Source organism: Anas acuta, chromosome 3, assembly GCF_963932015.1.
Source record: "Anas acuta chromosome 3, bAnaAcu1.1, whole genome shotgun sequence".
Classification (NCBI taxonomy): domain Eukaryota; kingdom Metazoa; phylum Chordata; class Aves; order Anseriformes; family Anatidae; genus Anas; species Anas acuta.
The window spans coordinates 47,431,306-47,447,098 of record NC_088981.1 but is presented as its reverse complement, the minus strand read 5'-3'; the positions used below and the strand labels follow the sequence as shown (position 1 = coordinate 47,447,098).

Genomic DNA, 15,793 nt, shown 5'->3' with positions numbered 1-15,793 from the left:
TAAAGTCCAAAAAACTGAAACACCCGCTTACCCTTGCCAAAGTCAGTGTTCCTTGTTTACATACACTGCAGCGGACCCTCAGTTTCCCAGGTTTAACAGCTTGGCAGAAATTTTTGCAGAAAACATAAAAACTGTTGTAACTAGCTGCACCTGTCAGGAAGAAAAACAAACAAACAAAAACATTTGATTTATACTGAAAATCAGTATCAGGCTATAATGAAAAGTTTCTATTTAATAAGTGATAAACAAGGGGAAAAAATGTTTTTAAGGCCTGAGGACAGCATTGTGATCTTCTTATCTTCTTCCCTGGTGTATTTAGCACATTCGAGTAACTCTTGCTTCTTGATCAATACATAAAGGCAAAACCCCTAGAAAATATAGCCTAATTTGAGGTTGAGCTTATCACTGATAAGAACTAACTGTAATCTTTGGCAAGTGATGTATAAGATTAATTTCTCTCCATAATTTGCGTCTCACTTCTAATCTAGATTTGTCTAGCTGCAAGTTTGAGTCTGAATTGCATGAATATTTCCTTGGATAAAGTTTAAAATATTAGTTTGATTGATATCACAGGAAGAAAAAAATATTTAATTTAGTAAATCTAGTTTTATTTGTGGAATAACAAAAATAATTTGTTTATTTTTGCTGGCAGTGATATTGCCTAGAAAAATTTGTAAACTTCTGCCAAGTCAATTTTCAAAGAAAGTGAAATGAAACACATTCTATTTTGGGAAACTATAGAATACATGGAGAATTGTGTAAGCCTGAGGCATTGCTAATGACTGTGATTTCACTTGCAATCCTGGTCACTGTTTTGAGTAAACCACTTTGTAGGATGATTATTCTTATCCCTTAGAAAATGAAGGAAGATTCATAATGTGGTTTTAATGTAGACTAGTCATCTCCAAATTCAGACACTCAAGCTTATTATCAGAACTTGAACTGAGACCATATATATGATGTATATATCATCAGGAATAATATTTTTCAACAAGACTGATTTACTTTATTTTTACACATCCTTCACATGATAAATGTAAGTCCCTGCATTCTGCTACTGAAAATCCATAGGAATTTAATGTTTAATGTTCATAGGTGTCCAACGTTTATGTGCAACTAGTTTCCAAAAGTCAACCTCAGAGAACTGTCATCCAAAACTTTTTTTCTAAGAAAAAAGATGTAGATGTCTTCAGAGATGAACACTAATGAAGGAGCAAATTTTGTAACACATGGTTTTAACACGTATCATTTTTTTTGAGTTTTCAAAAGCATAAATGATTTTAGTAAACTGATCTATCAAGTATTTTCATTATGCTTCCCTGGGAATTATTAATTACTATAACTTAACACAAAACATAACAGAATTTCAAATGAATTTAGACTTCACAGAAAATTAGCACACATCCACCCTTTCACACATAATGTACACATGAACAACTGCAACTCAAAACAATTGAGAGCATACTTCTCAAATCAATCTATAACACAGTTCTAAGATAAAAATAGTTCAGCTAAAGATAAAGAGACATAGGCTGAACTATTCAATAATATATGGTACAATGTTGAGAGGTGACTCCAAACTAAATTTATCAAAATTTTGAACATTTGGATGTCTATTTACTCATATTTTACACAACATGCCTAACAGTAGGACCAAGAACAGTTTTACATTAGCTACAATTTGAGCTAGAATACACACACACACAAATCTAAAATACAGTTTTGAAAATGAGAAGGCATACACTGGCAAATAATTGTATTTTACTTTTGGTAATTCCTTCATGAAGGATCAGCAGGTCAAGCAACAAAACAAAAGGGCAGTAAATTTAGTATAATTTGAAGGAAGTATTTAATGACTTAAGTAAGCGAGTATGCCATTGCTACATGAGGCCCACCATAAACAAGATGCTTCCAGTCAATTACTCCTGACTTGGTTTCAGCTGCAGGCAGTGAGATGAGAGCCAAGTCTGGTATCAACAGTGCTCTACCATTGTTATGTTTTCTTGCGTGATCTTTGAGATCTAATTTGACGGCTGCTTCTTCTGTTCACATGCAGAAGCACCTATCCTGAGTAAAAATATGTGATACCACTGTTCACTGTCCTGATTCCTCCTACCTCCTGGATGGATTCCTGCTATGACTCTAATGAAATCTTTCCAGTCAAACAGAAACATCTTATTGAGTACATAAGCCCTTATGGAATAAAATATTTTGTTAATTGGGCTGATGCCTTTCCTGATCCAATCCACCATTCCCTGATGTCTTGTGTATGTCTGACATTTTATATCAAGTTTGTTTCAAGCAGAAAACTACTTGAGGCAGAAATCATACTTTCTGCCTGCTATTTGTTCTAAGTTCATTACATCTGCACCCAAAGATAAAACTGTATTATTGATAAGAGTCTGCAAAATATTCACGAGATAGTATGGCATAAATCAGCATGACTGAACACTGCAGTAAAAAAACAGCAGTCATACGAGAAGCCTAAAATGAGACATACTGATGATTTACTGTAAAGGATAAATCTTGTGCATTAGCTTCGTATTTACTCCTTGCAAAAACAGGCTACATTTACTCAATATTTATATTTCTTAGCACTTTCTTTTTTTTTTTTTTTATTTTTTCATGAATTTAAAAAGTACCCCCTATACACATCCCTGATGCACAAATTTGAAACACAACAAGAAAGAAATTTATAGCATAATGAATCAGAGCAGTTAAGCAATGCAGACGCCCAGAATAACTTTTGAAATGTCTCCTACTACCAGAGAGGCTGCCAGAGAGGCAGATCACTGCTTGAGGAATGTTCTGATATGAGGAGAAAAGAGTAAAGAAGATATTCAGCAATCTATTCACCATTTTATACACATATGCTGATCTCAGTCTCACCAAGTGCAGTTACTTTATTCAGTGTATGTCCTGAGAAGCATCACCAGGAGGAGAGACTGAATTAAATACGCAAATGTTAAAAGTTGGCACAGTGTACAACATTGATGACAAGAATTAAAACTCTTTACTGACTTATCACCGTGAGTTTTAGCAAGGCCCTTGGCTGAGACTGTATCCCCTTGAATAGTTTTTCAGAGGGGAACTGAGAGAAACAAGGACAAAGAAATCTACTTTATGCATTAGCTCTGACGTAGCAGTAGTAATAAGAATTGTAATTATGGCACCATGCCAGTAATCACTCAAATGGCTGCAGCACCAACCTTACAACCTCGTCTTTCCTCATTCAATCATGGTCTATAGGTTTTCATAAAGGTCTCCATTAATATTTTATAACATTGGTACTCAGCAAGAATGTGCAGACACAGCAAATTACAAGCTAAAAAAAAATTGGAAGTCCTTTAAGTGCTGATTCTAATACTGAAGGTGTGCGTTAGAACAATAAATAAATTAAATTATAATTAGTAGTCTGTTTGCAGTTACATACATTGGTGGATGGAGGACAACTAAAGGAAAAAGTATGGCCACTGGAAGCAAGGTCAGGGAACATGGTAGGAGTACAGAGATGCTGTTTGCCTTTGAAGGGAGAAAATTTATGCAGCCAAAACTCAATTAGAGTTGAAGCTAGCCAGTACTGTCAGGGATAGTAAAAAGGGCTTTTAAAATATGTTAACAGCAAAAGAAGGACCAGAGTAAACATTAGTTCATGGATGGTCATGATGACTCTCAAGATGATCTGCTCCATGAGCTTCCCTGGCACTGAGGTCAAACTGACAGGCCTGTAGTTTCCCGGGTCAGTCCTCTGGCCCTCCTTGTAGATGGGCGTCACGTTTGCTAGCTGCCAGTCAGCTGGGACCTCCCCCAATAGCCAGGACTGCTGATAAATGATGGATAGGGGCTTGGCCAGCTCCTCTGCCAGTTCTCTCAGTACCCTTGGGTGGATCCCATCCGGCCCCATCGACTTGTGCACATCCAAGTGCCGTAGCAGGTCACCAACCAGTTCTTCGTGGATAGTGAGGGCCACATGCTGCTCCCCATCCCATCCCCATCCCCATCTTCCACCAGCTCAGGGTACTGGGTATCCAGAGAACAACCGGTATTGCCGCTAAAGACTGAGGCGAAGAAGGCATTAAGCACCTCCGCCTTTTCCTCATCTCTTGTAACTAAGTTTCCCCCCGCATCCAGTAAAGGATGGAGATTCTCCTTAGTCCTCCTTTTTGTGTTGATGTATTTATAAAAAACATTTTCTGTTATCTTTAACGGCAGTAGCCAGATTGAGCTCCAGATGAGCTTTGGCCTTTCTAATTTTGTCCCTGCACAGCCTCGCAACATCCTTATAGTCCTCCCTACTGGCCTGCCTGTTTTCCAAGATTATAAACCCTCTTTTTTCTCCTAAGATCAAGCCACAATTCTCTGTTGAGCCAGGCTGGTCTTCTTCCCTGCTGACTCGCCTTTGGGCACGTGGGGACAGACCACTCCTGTGCCATTAATATTTCCCTCTTGAAGAGCGCCCAGCCTTCCTGGACCCCTCTGCCCTTCAGAACTGCCTCCCAAGGGACTCTACCAACCAGTGTCCTGAGCAGCTCAAAGTCAGCCCTCCAGAAGTCCAATACAGAGGTTTTACTGGTCCTCTTCCTGGCCTCGCCAAGAATAGTGAACTCCACCATTTCGTGGTCACTCTGCCCAAGACAGCTCCCGACAATCACATCCTCCACCAGTCCTTCTCTGTTTGTGAAGAGAAGGTCTAGCGGGGCACCACCCCTGGTAAGTTCACTAACCAGCTGCGTCCGGAAGCTATCTCCACGCTCTCCAGAAACCTCCTAGACTGCTTTCTCTGGGCTGTGTTGTGCTTCCAGGATATGTCAGGGAAGTTGAAGTCCCCCACGAGAACAAGCGCTGAAGATTTCGCAACTTCTGTCAGCTGCCTGTAGAACTCCTCATCCGTCTCCTCATCCTGGTTCGGCGGTCTATAACAGACCCCGACCAGGATGCTAGCCTTGTTGTCCCTGCCGATCCTAACCCAAAGGGACTCGACGTTGTCATTCCCAGCCTCGAGGTCTATAACATCGAAAGACTCTCTATTAATATAGAGAGCCACACCACCACCCCTTCTGTGCTGCCTGTCCCTTCTGAAGAGCTTATAGCCAGTCATTGCAGCACTCCAGTCATGAGACTGGTCCTACCATGTCTTCGTGATGGCAACTAAGTCATAGCCTGCCTGCTGCACGATGGCTTCCAGCTCCTCCTGTCTGTTAGTCATGCTGCGTGCATTGGTGTAGATGCACTTCAGCTGGGCCATTGCCTTATCCCCCGGCCTTGCTATTGTTCCCCCTGGCACAGCTCCAACAATCCTTTCTTCAGCCCCATGCCCCTTCTTACCTAGTTTAAAGCCCTCTCAATGAGCCCCGCCAGCCCATGGCCCAGGATCCTTTTTCCCCTAAAAGATAGGGACCCGTCTGCGGCCATCAGGCCTGGTGCCGAGTAAAGTGCCCCATGGTCAAAAAAAACAAGATTTCTGCGTAGGCACCAGCCCCGGAGCCACGTGTTTAACAGGTGGGCTTCCGTGTCCTCTCTGTACCCCTCCCTGTCAACGTAGGGATGGACGAAAATACTACCTGCACTCCTGCTCCATCCACTAACCGTCCCAGCCCCCTAAAGTCTCTTTTGATAGCCTTCAGGCTTCTGTCATCAATGTCATCACTACCTGCCTGGACTATCACAAGAGGATAATAGTCTGAGGGGCGTACCAGGTTGGGGAGCTTCCTGGCAACGTCCCTGACCCTGGCCCCAGGGAGGCAGCAGACTTCCCTACGGGTAGGGTCAGGCCGACAAATAGGGCCCTCTGTTCGCCTAAGAAGAGAGTCTCCCACAACAATAACCCTTCTGTCTTTCTTGGTGGAGGCAGTCCTGAGGCATGGAGTCGACCTCCTCGCCCTAGGCATCCTCCTGGGAACACTTTCTACCTCTTCCTCACGCACCGGTCTCTCAAGCTCCAGGGCCTCAAACCTGTTGCGTAAGGGCACCTGGGAAGGTGGGGCTGGAAGGGGAGGGCATCGCCTGCAATATCGAGCAGGGACCTGTTTCCATTCCTCCTCAACTCCCAGATCCCCTCCCTCTGCCCAACAGCGACAGGGCAGGGGGTCCACCCCCATTTGGGGTGTCTCACCCCAGTACCTCTCCTTGAGGCCCTGCAGGGAGTTACTCCACAAGTCTATCTCCCGCTCACACTCCCTGATATCCCTCAACCTCTCCACCCCCTCCTTGAGCTCCTCCACCATGCAGACCATGTCATCCACATGCTTGCACCTCATGCACACAGTTACTCTGCCTCCCGCCGATGGCATCAACAGGCTCAGACACTCCCCGCATCCAGTGACCTGAACTGCCTCATTTTCGGACGGACAGTCGGTCTGGGTGTATACCGTCTTCCTGGAGAGAGCACCGTGCCAAGATACTACATTGTGACAAGATACTATGCAGCATGCTCTGCACAGCTGTAGCAAGGACATTTGCACCAGCCAGGAGGGTGAGGAAACCAAGCCTATGCAGCACAGACGCAGTTGTTGTAGAAAAGCACAGCTTTAATTAGTTTAGCTATGGGGTCATCATAGGCCTCTTTGCCCCACGCCTTCCAGTCAAGTGTCATGGTTCTTCCCACTTGCCTGTGTCCCCAGTGTGGGCAAAACACTGGACAACATGTGTTTGTTCATTACTTAAGAGGTCAGGTCCGTAAGACCTCCAGAATTGTCACCCTGCAGCAAAGTGAGGACTTCGGCAAAGTGTCAAAGGCCTTTCTGGCCTCGCAGAACAAACGTCAGTACCAGGGAAGTCCTGGTGTGTCTAAACCCAAGCTGTCGTGCATTCCTCCTTGGACTTCCACCCAAATACAGGAGCTTTCTGACAGTACAGTTTTTTCTCTGGATGGTCTCTCCAAACAGCATGTGGAAGGGCTACATGAGGGCTGGTAGACAGGGCAGGAGGGAGAAACAGAATTTTATGCTGCGTGGCCACTTAGATCCACCTCTGTCCAAGACCACATTGAGAAGGCTTCTGAAGACCTCCAAGAAGGGAGACCCCGCAGCCTGTCTGGGCAACCTGTGCCAGTGCTCATTCACCCACACAGTAAAGAAGTGCTTCCTGATGTTTAGATGGAATACCCTGTATTTCAGTTTGCAGCCATTGCCTCTTGTCCTGACATGCAGGAATGCACAGGGAGACACATCAAAAGGTTGTGAATGTCCCAGACCATACACCGAGTCTTCAGTCATTTCAGAGAAACACAGTGTGGCTGTTGAGGTGCCTTCTTTCATGCCTCTAAGGAGCCTTGCAAGCACATGCCTGCTCTACTAAGACCATCCATCTACACCCTGCAGATGAGCGCTGCACAGATGCTGGGAGAGGAGGGGATGATGATGATGGGTCTGCAGGGCATGCAGAGTGCCGGGAGTTTTGGAGCAGCGGCCTCGGGCAAGCCCGTGCTTCTGGAGGCACATGAGGGGTTCCTCCTTTGGCCATGAGGCCCGTGTGAATGCAGAGAGGTTACAAACACATAGCCCCCTCTGCGAGGAGAAGATGGCCACTACCAGCCCCGCCTGCTGGCACTTTAAGGTGTCAGCAAGGTGTCACCAAGCCCCTGATGATGTCATAAAGAGCTCAGCGGACTTGAGGCACTTGCACAGCCCCCACAGGCACAGTGCCTTCTGGTCCTGGCAGTGCTGGTACTCGTTGTAGTGGTGCTGCTGTTGGCACTGGTGGTGGTTGCATTGGTGCTGCTGGTACTGGTGCTACTGCTGGTGGTGGTATTGCTGCTGCTGCTGCTGGAGGTTCAGCCAGTGGCAGTGACCTGGGCCCTGCTGCTCCCCAGGGCTCAGTTCCTCTGTTGGCCGCCTGCGCCCACAAGCATCTGCCGAGCCCAGCGGTGAGGCGAGGTGGTACAGCGCCCTCTTCTTCTGAAACATGAAGAAGATCCAGCGGCTGCTACGCAGGCTGAGGAGCGATACTAGGAATGAGGTCCGGGCACCGCACATGGACTTGCAGCACCCCATGGCTGCCTGTGGCGAATCGGCCCTAGAGCAGCTACAGGCAAAGAAGGATGGCATCGCCCAGCAGGACAAGGACAACAGGTAACGGGGCAGTGCTGGGCGGGCAGGCACTCGTTGGGACATGCCTCAGCTGTGCCCCACCTCTTGTGCCTATTTTTGTGCCTGTTGGTGTCTGATCTCAAGGGCAGCTGCATGTGCTTAATACATACAAATCAGGGAAAATCAGCACATGCCCTGAGGATGGTGGCTGGGCTCATGATGCCTCCTTGCACACCCTGTGCTGTCCACAGACATCTCCCAGAACAACTGGGCGCCAGATCTGGACGTCATTTCTTTCCCCTGCAGCCCCTGTCTCTCTTTGCCAGTATCCAGTGGAACCAGCAAAAAGGGTGCCTAAGTCCACTGTGGGCCGTCAGCACCTCTGGGAGTAAAGCGTCCTTAGAGGGTTCTGTACAATAAATATAATGCAAGCCAGACTTCCAGCCAAAGATGAAATGGGTTGTAAATGCCTCATCTTGCATAGCAGCCTTGCTTTGAGAAACTGCTTGCTGGTAAACAGTAGTGTACAGGAGAAAGATAAGTAATTCTAGGAAGTGTGTGCTGCTCTTTCACAGTTTGCCGTCAATCAGGAAAGAGTGGCCAATGAAGGGCCATTATTAATGCCAATGGGCATCGTGTGCAACTGAACAAACATGTCTTCTTTCTTTCTGGGCACAGCCCTTGCGTGCAACCCGTGGGCTGCAGAGAGCAGGAAAATGAGAGAGAAGCTGCTCCATGCAGTGAGAAAGGGTCGCAAGCATCCAGCGCTGGCCATGGGGCAGGAGCTGCTGAAGCCAGACAATGTGCATCCACTCTGGAGAGAGCAGGTAGGACTCTCCAGCATGGAGGAGGCTATGGGCAAAAGGCCTGTCACCTGCCCTTGTGGTGGGTTGCTGTGTTCACGCTTGTGTTCAGTGGAGGAGCTGAGTGGGCCAGCACAAGACACCTGTTTGCTGCTACCCAGACACGTAGCTTGGGAGGCTTTGTGGGCACTCCTCTGTGTGCTCAGTGTCCACTCAGAGCGCCGTGGCCTGCCTCTCAGATTCCCCTTTGGAGAAAAAGCAAACTACCACCACCAACAACAGCAACAACAAAAGGGGGAAATTTATTTGGCTATTTCGATGCTAATAGCTACACCCGTAGAACTGTCCACTTTCTGTGGGCAGTCTAAAGCACAGTGGAGACATGATATTTGGAAATTATTAGGTCTTGTGCTGTAGAATTCAGAAAAAAATGAACTGCTAGGCATTGTCCCTGGAAAGCAGCAGAGCTCTTTAGACAGTTGTTCCCTTTTGTCTTGTTTCTTATCACTTGGAGTGATCTCCCTGGTGCATGAAAAAGAAGTATGCACCAGACGAAAAGAGCTTCCCAGCAGGAAGACAGATGCATTTTGAGCCTGTATTGAAATAGTCCTGTCTTCAAGATTCCATGAGTTTGGAGACGTGTCTGTGATAAGATTTTTGCTCAAAGCATGACGATTCAGAAAGCACTGTAGGCATCAAGAAGTTGTTTTAACTCACACTGGTTCCAAAAATATGTGGTTTTAACCTAGATGAGCCTGATGTACACTCAGAGCCTGATGTACGCTCAGAGGCTGGTAACTCTGAGTTGCCATCAGATGAAGAAGAAGCTGTCCAGCATAGTAGCGAAAGCTCTGGGAGCAAGGTATGTGAAAGCAAGGGCTTTAAATCAGCATCTTTATTTTTGGTGTATATTATGCGCTAGTGTAAAATGAGACTTTTCTGTGAATAATGCCAAATTCAGAGTTGTGTAGATGAAAACTGCTTTAGAGTCTGAAGTCAAGCTGGTGACAGTCTTCTGGTTTTATAAAATGCTTCCATTATATCCTCTTTTGAGTGGACTTGCTTAAGTTTTGTCAATGTTTATTCCTTGACTTTGAACAGGACACAGAAAGAACAGTGAAGCCAAAGTCTGACTTGCTCGCTTTCTCCCCAAGCCTCGGACATCAGACATCCAAAAGTGCTGCTGAGCAAATGTTTCAGAGAGAACGTGAGCTGTGTTTGCAAGAAAAGCTCTATCGCGACATCTCTGAGATGCAAGAAAGCAACAAGAGCTTGTCTCAGCAGCTGAGCAAAGCTGAAAGGAAAGCTAGTAGGCTTGAGAAGGAAGTTGAGCAATTGAAAGAACTGCTCCAGGAGAAGACATTGTTTTTACAATCAGCAGAACGAACAATAGAGGAGGTCAGGAAGCAGGCAAAGAAATGTCATGCTCTATGCCCTCACAAAGCTCATTTGAAAAAAGAGGCTGCAGAGAAGGAAGTTCTGCAGGAGCAACTGTCCCAGCTCCAAAAGACAAACCTTTCACTCTGTCAGCAGCTGGAAGGCATGCGGAACAAGGCCATCCAAGAAACAGTGAGTAATGTCTTAAAATGCAAGACTGACAAAGTGGGGAAAAAAAAAAAAAAAAAAGTGAACACAGACAAAGAATAACATAAAGGGGAGCAGCTCGCAAAGTCATTTGACATTTGAGAATTTAGCAGGTATAAGCTACCTGCATGGGAGGCCATCACTTGGGTTGGCTCTGTTTTCTTCCATTTCTGCTGGTACTCCAGAATGGTTTGGCAAGCAGCATATCCTTGCTCTAAACTCACAGGATCACAGAATCGTTTAGGTTGGAAGAGATCACCTAGTCCAAGATCATCTAACACTAACAAGTCCTAACCTAACCTCTAACCTAACACTAACAAGTCCTCCACTAAACCCTATCTCTAAGCTCCACATCTAAACATCTTTTAAATACCTCCAGGGATGGTGACTCAACCAGTTCCCTGGGCAGCCCAGGGAACCCAATGCCTAACAACCCTTTCCGTAAATAAGTTCTTCCTAATATGCAACTGTGCCAGGAAGCTATCTTCCATGCTCTCCAGGAACCTCCTAGACTGCTTCCTGTGAGCTGTACTGTATTTCCAGGATATGTCTGGGAAGTTAAAGTCCCCCATGAGAACAAGTGCTGGCAATTGCACAACCTCTGCCAGCTGCTTGTGGAACACCTCATCTGTCTCCTCATCCTGGTTCGGCGGTCTGTAACAGACCCCAACCAGGAGGCTTGCTTGGTTGGCCTTCCCACCGATCCTAACCCATAGGGACTCAACTTTATCATTCCCAGCCTTGAGTTCCACAACATCAAGACACTCCAATATAGGGACCCACACCACCACCCCTTCTGTGCTGCCTGCCCCTTCTGAAGAGCCTATAGCCAGTCCTTGCAGCACTCCAGTCATGGAAGTGGTTGCACCACGTTTCAGTGATGGCAACCAAGTCATAGCTTGCCTGCTGCACGATGGCTTCCAGCTCCTCCTCTTTGTTGCCCATGCTGCGTGCACTAGTGCAGATGCACTTCAGTTGGGCCATTGCCTGCTCCCCAGCCCTGACAATGTTCCCCCAGGCTCATCTCTAATGAGCCTCATTTCATCCCCATGCCCCTTCTTACCTAGTTTAAAGTCCTCTCAATGAGCCCCGCCAGTTCCTGGGCTACGATCCATTTTCCCCTTAGAGACTGGTGGGACCCGTCCGCAGCTATCAGGCCAGGTACCAAGGAAAGCACCCCGTGGTCAAAAAAGAAAAAAAAAAAAAAAAGTGCTGGCACCAGCCTCTGAGCCACGTGTTTATCAGGTGGGCTTTCCGTGTCCTGTCTGTACCCCTCCCTGCCACCGTAGGGATAGACGAAAACACCACCTGTACTCCCGCTCCCTCTACTAATCGTCCCAGTCCCCTAGGTCCCGTTTGATAGCCTTCAGGCTTCTCTCAGCAATTTCATCACTGCCAGCCTGGACTCTCAAAAGAGGATCATAGTCAGAGGGGCGAACCAGGCTGGGAAGCTTTCTGTCAACATCCCTGACACAGGCCCCAGGGAGGCAGCAGACTTCCCTATGGGTAGGGTCAGGATGACATATAGGGCCCTCTGTTCCCCTGAGAAGGGAGTCGCCTACAATGATTACTCTGCTTTCTTAAGAAAGAGGCAGTCTTGAGGTGTGGAGTCAACTTCCTTGCCCTAGGCAACCTCTTGGGTGGACTTTCATCCAGCCATGTCCTCACCCACCAGTCTCTCAAGCTCCCAGGCCTCAAACCTGTCGTGTAAGGGCACCTGGGAAGGCAGGGCCAGTAGGGAGGGGGGTTGCCTGCGACGCCGAGCAGGGACCTGTTTCCACTCCTCTTTACCTCCAAGGAACCCTCCCTCTGCCCGACAGCGACAGGGCAGGGGGTCCACCACTATTTGGGGTTTCTCATCCCCGTGCCTTCCCTTCAGGCCGTGCAGGGAGTTGCTCCACCAGTCTATCTCCTGCTCACACTCCCTGATAGCCCTCAACCTCTCCACCTCCTCCTTGAGCTCTGCCACCAGGCTGACCAGGCCATCCACCTGCTCACACCTCACACACACGGTGTCGCTGCTGCTCTCAGATGGCAGCAAAAGGCTCAGGCACTCCCTGCATCCAGAGACCTGAACTGCTGCCTTCTTGAGCAGGCACTCAGTCTGGGTGGCCACAGACTTTCTAGAAGGAGCTTTCTGCCTAGCGCAGACCATGCCTGGTTTGGCTATAGGTAGACAGCTGGTAGACAAGCGATTCTCCCGAGTGCGGAGGGCTGCTCTGCTCAAGCCCTGTCCGAGCGTGCCCTGCCCTGACTGATGTGCCACACCCTGTTTGCCCGTTTTGGTCAGCAGTCACCTCGGCGAGGATGAGGATCATCGCATGATTCTCCTCTACAGTTTTATTTCCCTTTGCAATTCACTTGGAAAACTGAAATAGGCATAGGAACTAGTAAGTAAAAGTAAAATACAGCCTTTAGCTTCTTACATTTTTCTTCACGCTCTCCTACCATTGTTTCTCTAGGGAACAGTCACACAGCTGCAAGGAAAACTTGCTGATGCTTCCAGTAAGCTGTGGGAGGCAGAAACATCACTGCTTGTTTCTACGAACACATGCCGTTACCTGGAGGAAGAAAACTCGAAATTGCAAGAGGACTTGGACAAGGCTAATGCTAAGGTATACACCATCTGTGAACAGCTTATTAGAGGTGAAGCTGTTCTTTTCTTCTAAATACTGCAAGAGAAGAAATAATCTGAGAACAAATGCAAGACAGATTTGTTTGAAGATGTTAAAAGTTACATCGTCATTAACACTCATTTTCCACTACAGCAAGCTTTTATCTGAAACATCAACAAACCCAACAGGTTTCAGTCACACGTAGGAGGCGATACCGTGCTTCCACAGCAGAGTGGAAGCACTTACTCAGGCCCTAGAGTAGTGTTCCAGTGATCTCCTTTCTCTTCTTGCCTTCTCCCCTTTTTTCCTTGTAAAACAAATGGCTCTTCAGGAAGCTCATTCTGAGACTTAGGGACAAGGCTGTGGGTCGGGAGTAACATCTGGAGGAGTAAGAACGAAGCAGCTTGTGCTCCTTCAAGACTCGCTGTTGTTCCAATGATCTCATCCGCTGGCTGTTCTGTGATATTGCAAGGCACGCTCTGCACAACGTCTCTGGGCTTGCTTTATTTGCAAGTTATTTCTCCTCTCAGTCTCGACACAAAGATGAAGACCTCATTCTCTGTTAGTGGAGTTCTTGAGAAACAGAAGTAACCTTTTGTTTCCTGCAGCCTGGTAAGGCATGGCTTGCTATCCCTTTAGGTAAGGATGAGGCAAGGCCTCGAGCCTCTTGTGTCTTCTCCCCACGCTGGGAGGACATTCTCACACAGGTGTGTGTGAGTGAGAATCATTGTGTTTCACAGGCACGGAAGTTGTATAATGATGTAGAAGGAGTTGAGTGCCTTTGCCATGAGGCCTTTCTAGAAAGAAAGGAAGGATGGAAACCGGAGCAGTCTTGTCAGCAAGGGTTTGAAAGTTGTGCTTACTTTACATGTCTTTTCCTTGGCTGAAATACAACCTGGGTGGATTTCAGCCCTGACTGCCATTAATACATCTGTCTAAGTTTCCCATAACTTAGAGATCTTAGAGCCCTCTGATTAAGGGAGATTGTTTTTCTACTGCATACAGGGACGTGATCTTTCTGCGGAGCTGGAAGTGCAACATGAACTGTTGCTGCAGCTTGAAGATGATAAACAGAAGCTGCAAGAGCAGGTGGCTTCCCTTAAGCTTCAATTAGAGACTGCTAGGGTGGTTGAGAGAATACACCATCAAAGATGGAGTAAAGAAAGAACCCAAGAAATGAGAAAGAAGCAAGAACTCAGTCATCTTTTTCCGGTAAATTCATGTACTGTTTGGATCTGTATCAACATTGCATTCATTTGTTGTTGTTAGGTATTTTATTTTAGGCAGATAGTTCTCATTGGTAATGCAGTAACTTTGGCTTCCCTATAGGGAAGCTAGAGAGCTGAAAATAGGTGCATGAAAGTGCCTCCGGGTGCGTTGCATGATCTGTGTGCATGAGAAATATGCTGCCTTTTCCTCACCCCCTTCAATACAGAGATGGGAAAGTCTGTTCATACTAGCTTTCACCTAAAAATAAGAGGAAGAACAGTGTTTCTTCTGAAGTAAAATAAAGGAAAAACATTTAGTTGTTTCCGACACTGTTGTTGGTCGGGAGGAGGCATGCTTCCTTCACTGAGTGGGGCTGTCTTTTTTCCATTGGGTATGGGAACTGGCTGTGTGGCATGGACATGTCAGGGCGGCAATGCCGTTCTCTTCCTGGTTCTTGAAGTTGCATTATATGTTTCAGATGCCGGCAGTCTCTCAAGCCGAATCAGAGCAAATCAACATCCAAGAAATGGCTGTTAGAAAGCATCAGGAACAGCAAATCGCATCTCTGAAATCAGAAGTGGAGAGAACACAAAGCTTGCAGCGGGAGACTCTGCTGCAACTAGCACGTGTAGAAGCAAAAATAGACAGGTCAGACAAACAGTGTTTGACGCAGAAGGACATTAGAAGATGCCTCACAAATAAGGTAAATAGGTGAGTACAAACATTTTGTTTGTTTGTTCATTTTTGTTTCAATCTTAAACTATACAGTATTTCTCTCTTCACTGCTATTCCATCCAACATCCCTGATTTGGATCCAGTCCGCATGCTGGATGCACAGAAGTTCATGCATGCTTCTGTTGTTTTCCTAGAGCTAAGTCCTAGAGTCAGTGCTGAAAGGCCTCAAGAGCACCTGCCAAGCAACTCCTCAGTTGCAAGACCAGCTCTGAGAAATGCCTTGAAAACAGGAGAAGACTTATTGGGCACAGGTAAGCAGCTTTACCTTCCATTCTTCAACAGCCAAGTCTTTCAGAGATGGGATTATTGGTTGGCTGCAAGCTCCAGAATTTCCATCGCAGGCTTTAAAAAGGCCTGATGGTCAAACATGAAAACTCTTGCTTTGTGTGTGTCCCTATCATCCATTGTTTCCCTTTAGTTGGCTTCACGTCTCTCCAGATCTTTGCACTCTCCTGTCACACTACAGAGTTTTCCACTGATTTCTTACACTTGCTCTGCTCTCGAACTAACATCAGACCCCTTTTTTTCTCTTCCAGTCACCTGCGAGCATGAACTCAGATCTGCTGGGACTTCTCAGATAACTCCTGGCAGATCTTTCAAAGTAAACCAAGTCCAGGTTGCCCCCTTCAACACAACACAGTCATACCCCAATGGTTTGAATAAAGAAATTTTAAACTGAAAAAAAAAAGCCCTCGTGACTGTTTCTATTTTTTTTTTTTAACCCAGCCTGCCCAGTTTTTCCATTGCTGTGCCTTCCTGAGCAACAACAGCATATGTCTCTTCAAGGTTTAGTGGCTGGAGAAAGTTAAGGCCTTGGAAA

The 15,793-nt window shown here is 46.4% G+C and overlaps 1 protein-coding gene across 2 annotated transcripts in view; it reads right to left on the bottom strand.

Moving 5' to 3' along the window:
- PRKN (parkin RBR E3 ubiquitin protein ligase) overlaps positions 1-15,793 on the bottom strand; it is a 759,823-nt gene that overhangs the window by 471,174 nt on the left and 272,856 nt on the right. For both annotated transcript variants that reach the window (XM_068676962.1, XM_068676963.1), the window contains exon 4: positions 32-150. In XM_068676962.1, coding sequence (XP_068533063.1) covers positions 32-150 — 119 coding nt within the window. The remainder of the gene's footprint in view (positions 1-31; positions 151-15,793) is intronic.